The sequence below is a fragment of the Athene cunicularia genome, assembly GCF_003259725.1.
Source record: "Athene cunicularia isolate RWA chromosome 3 unlocalized genomic scaffold, athCun1 chr3_part1, whole genome shotgun sequence".
Taxonomy (NCBI): Eukaryota; Metazoa; Chordata; class Aves; order Strigiformes; family Strigidae; genus Athene; species Athene cunicularia.
In genome coordinates this window covers 900180-902782 of record NW_020799097.1, presented here as the reverse complement: position 1 = coordinate 902782, position 2603 = coordinate 900180, and the positions used below count along the sequence as shown (strand labels likewise).

General features: G+C 58.5%; 1 protein-coding gene across 1 annotated transcript in view; it reads right to left on the bottom strand.

Moving 5' to 3' along the window:
- Positions 1 to 2299: 2299 nt before the first annotated feature.
- EPHX2 (epoxide hydrolase 2) overlaps positions 2300 to 2603 on the bottom strand; it is a gene marked incomplete at its 5' end in the record, with an annotated part of 6101 nt that continues 5797 nt past the window's right edge. The window contains one exon of the mRNA XM_026846329.1: positions 2300 to 2600. Coding sequence (XP_026702130.1) covers positions 2427 to 2600 — 174 coding nt within the window. The remainder of the gene's footprint in view (positions 2601 to 2603) is intronic.

The following is a 2603-nucleotide window of genomic DNA, read 5'->3' as shown; positions in this document are numbered from 1 at the left end:
TCCCTTCCCTTCGTAGAGTCGGGCTGAGGGTTGGACTCGATGATCCCGAGGGGCTTTTCCAGCCTGAGTGATTCTGGGATTCTGCGATTCTCCATTGGCTCAGCTGGTTTCCTGGGTCACTGCTTTGCAGGTGGTGGGGTGGCACCATCCTGACCAGTTGCCCTCTGCTGTGGGCACCAGAGCTGGCTGAGCGTGGCCAAGGACAGCCCGGGGTGGGGGGGACAGCACCCAGGGGACGGAGTATGGATGAACTCAGGGGACCAGGGACACGTGCACCCCAGAGATGGAGGACACGTGCACCCAGGGGACCAAGGACAAGTGCATCTCAGGAACAGGGGATAAATGCACCCGGGGGACCAAGGACACGTGCACCCTGGAGACCAGGGATGCCTGCACCCCGGGAACCAAGGACACATGCATCTCAGGGACAGAGGATGAAGGCACCCAGGGGACCAAGGACACGTGCACCTCAGGGATGGAGGATAAATGCACTCAGGGGACTGAGGACATGTGCACCCTGGAGATCAGGGATGTTTGAACCCAGGGGACCGGGGACATGTGCACCCCAGGGCCTGGGGATAAATGCACCCAGGGGACCGGGGACACGTGCACCCAGGGGACCAAGGACACGTGCACTTCAGGGATGGAGGATAAATGCACCCAGGGGATCAGGGCCATGAGCACCCAGGGGGCTGGGGATGCCTACAGACCAAAGATGTGTGCACCCATGGGACCAAAGACCTGTAGAGCCAGGGGAGGTGGGGGGGAGGCGGAGAAGGTGCTGTGAGCTGCAGGAGATGGGGCACGGAGCTGCCGTGGGGTGGGAATCTGTGTGAGGAGGGGCTGCCAGAACAATGTCCTGCTGTGGCAGTGTGTGTGGGGGGAGATTATGTAGTGTGGGAGGAGGGAAGGGAGCTTGGGAGCTCTCTGTAGGTCCCTCCAACCTCCCCAAAGCGTTCCCAGCAGGAGGGCTGGTGCACTGCTGGGTGCTGCTGCAGCCTTGCAGCCCCCCAAGAGCTGGGTGGAAACACCCCGCTCAGGCCCCTGCCCAGGGCTGGGGTGCAGGGCGGGCTGGCAGGAGGCTGCAAACACCTATAAAAAAACCCCAAAACCCAGATGCCAGCGCCATGGGAGAGGCTATTTTGGCAGCACCCGCCCGCCTTTCCGGGCAGGGCTCTGGGGCGGGTGCTTGGCCGCAGCTCCCAGCTGCCCGGGGATGATGCTCTTGGATTTTACATTTCATCAGCGGAGCCCAAAACAGCTGCAAAACCCGCTCACAAAACCTGGAGGAGAGTCCAAAGCAGCTTCAAAACCAGCTCCCAAAAGCTGGAGTGGATGTCAGCCAGGCTTATGGATAACTCCAGGCTGGAGGGAGCAGGTTTAAACCTCTTGCTGCCCATCCAGGGGCTGTTTGTTTTGGTTTTTTTTTCCCTGTCCCCCCACTCCAAATCCACGCAGCTCCTTTTTAAGGGATAAATCCAGAGGCAAAACATTTCCGTGGGCTTGTTGGCAGAATGGGGAAGGACAAGGGAGGAGGGATGCAGACAAACAAACCGCAAAGCCCCAGCTGAAAATAGCTGAGGGCTGGGGCGAATCTGGGAGGGGGGGGAAATACCAAACGTGTTTGCCCAAATCCTTCCCGGCGTCCTGGATGGTGGTTTAGAACGTCTGTTGAGGCCGGGAGAAGGGCCGGGAGCGCCGGGGAAGGGGGCTGGAGCCAGGGACTCAGCCCTGGCACCACGGGGATGGGCCACAGGGAGGAGGGGAAGAGGCAGGGGGATGCTGCAGGAACCTGCACCCCAAGAACCGCGGGGAAAGCTGAGGTGCTCGGGTCATTTTGTGCTTTATTTCTCAACGTTACAAGGCAGAAGGTGATTTCTCAAGCAGCGTTAATTATTATTAGTGCATTCAAAGCTCCACATCAAACCCAACTGATCCAGGACGCTCTCGGCCAAACCCCTGAGCGAGGGAAGCCCCCGGGATGGGGTCAGGGTGATGCGCCAGCCCCGGTGCAGCCCCAGACATGGCATAAGGAGGGGGTCCAGCCCCAAACCATCTCTCAGGACCCCCACAAAAGCTCACAGGGATCCTTTTAGCTGCACAAAGCAGGGGCGATGCTTTGTGCCACCCTCCTCCCAGCCCTGATCCAAGCCTCACTTCCCCCCCATCAACCCCCCCCAACATACAGATCAAGTCATAAAGGCAAGAATCACAGCCTAAAGGTAAAAAAATCCAACCCTAAAGGTAAAAAAATCTAACCCTAAAGGCAAAAATCACACCCTAAAGGTAAAAAAATCCAACCTTAAAGGTAAAGATCACTCCCTAAAGGTAAAAAAATCCAACCTTAAAGGCAAAAATCACACCCTAAAGGTGAAAAATCCAACCCTAAAGGCAAAATCAGCCCGGGGAGGAGGCAAGGAGCCGGCTCACAGCCTGGAGAACTTGGGCAAGGGAGTGGCGGGGGGGAGCCCCTCCAGCCACTCCACCAGGATCCTGTTCAGCGCCGCTGGCCTAGGGGGGTGACACAAAGCTGGGCTGGGATCTGGCTTCCCCCCAGGCTTGGAAAAGGGGGACCCCAGCCCCCACGGAGCAAGCAGTACCTC